Raw genomic sequence first — 1,660 nt, forward strand, 5'->3', positions numbered from 1 at the left:
GGGACTTAACCCACTATTCATGACTCTACTCATTTTCTCTTTCTGTTCTTTCTATTTCTCTGATTTCTCATTCTACTCATTGGAATGTCACGGCCTCATCTTACCGGAGGCACGGCCGGGAATTCTCCCGCTCTTCGTGTTTCAAGGAATCGCCGGCGGCGCCCACGATTGCATTCCACTGTTCAAAACAATTTTTATCTTGAGTTTCTTTTAAAACTTAAAAACATGTTAAAGAAAAAAAACTATAAATGTGTTTAATCAAAGAAAAAAAATTTGTTAATTTTTTTTGTGTTTTTCTTTAGTTAAGAAAACATAATTGGTAATAGAACAAAAAGAAGTTTCACAAATTCTTAAGTTTGGGTCCTCTCAAACATTATTAGGAGTGATCCATAAAACTCTTATTTACTTTTTTTTTTTTTAAAAAAAAAGACTATTGAAAATAAAAAACAGACTTAACTTCCAAATTATACTCAAATTCAAAACATTTATATTTAGGATTTTTTTTTTAATAAAAATTGTCTTTTCCCAATATTTTTCAAGCTAATTTAGTAATTTTGAATCTTAAATGATTTGCCTTTTCTGATACACTGTGTGTTTGACACGTTTGCTTTCTAATGGACTCGTTTCAACGAAGTGGGACCGGCCGAATTCAATTGTCCAGGTCCATTCTGATCATTTCACACGCCAAACTATGTTTCTTCCTTCATTTGATTTCACACTTCTTCCTCTATAAATTCAGTGACAAACTCCACTCAGAACCACCATCTCATCTCATCTCATCTACAATCTCCTTCATCATTTTTCACTTGTTTTAATATTCTCTTTCGATCGACCATGAAGAAGATCAGCGTTGCTCTTGTTGCAGTGTTGAGTTTGGTGGTGATACTATCACTCAAGGAAGTGCATGTGGCAGAGGGAGCATGTAGCCCAACGGAGTTGAGCTCATGTGTGCCAGCGATCACTTCATCGTCCCCACCGTCGCCGACTTGCTGCAGCAAGCTGAGGGAGCAGAAGCCATGCCTTTGTGGGTACCTCAAGGACCCGAATCTGAGGCAATATGTGAACTCTCCCAATGCTAAAAAGGTTGCCAGCACCTGTGGTATTACCTTCCCTAAATGCTGATCGAAAGCTCTTTACCAAGAGTTTATGTAAACTTTATTAATGAATAAGGGGCATGGAAGGTTAAAGTAATAGTAAACAATGGTATGTTGTTTTTATACAGTGTACTCTACTCATGGAGATGAATGTATTATGAGTTATGAATAAATAATAATTATTGTATGTTTTATTTATTTATTTATGACTGTCATCTCAAAACTTATCATAAATCTGATTAAATATTCGTGGAATTTTATAATTTTTATTTTCTTCCTCTTAGAGTAATTATATGATCTTAAAAACGACAAGAGTGAAGTCGGTAAAAAACTAAAACAAAATGTTTTATTTTTAATATTTTATAATACATGTATATCTTGACATCGGTTCTAGCATCGAAGTTAAATTAAACTTCAATAAATAACAAGCTTTCAAAATAACATGAGTTAAATTCAACAAAAACCATCAAAAGCACTTCAATTTAATAATATATATATATATATATATATATATAATGAGATTTTGTATAGTGGAAGTGATCTATGGTTACTATACGTTAACTTTT

General features: G+C 32.8%; 1 protein-coding gene across 1 annotated transcript; it reads left to right on the forward strand.

The window, feature by feature from the left end:
• The first annotated feature begins 784 nt into the window (after positions 1 to 784).
• Positions 785 to 1,280, forward strand: LOC116109518 (non-specific lipid-transfer protein 2-like). Its single transcript, XM_031395743.1, has one exon. It carries the CDS (start codon positions 835 to 837, stop codon positions 1,120 to 1,122), a length of 288 nt encoding a protein of 95 aa, XP_031251603.1. The 5' UTR covers positions 785 to 834; the 3' UTR covers positions 1,123 to 1,280.
• Positions 1,281 to 1,660: the final 380 nt, after the last annotated feature.

The sequence above is a fragment of the Pistacia vera genome, unplaced genomic scaffold, assembly GCF_008641045.1.
Source record: "Pistacia vera cultivar Batoury unplaced genomic scaffold, PisVer_v2 Contig581, whole genome shotgun sequence".
Lineage (NCBI taxonomy): Eukaryota > Viridiplantae > Streptophyta > Magnoliopsida > Sapindales > Anacardiaceae > Pistacia > Pistacia vera.

Coding starts and splice junctions, on each gene's coding strand:
- LOC116109518 (XM_031395743.1), top strand. CDS start 835: ATGAAGAAGATCAGCGTTGCTCTTGTTGCAGTGTTGAGTTTGGTGGTG.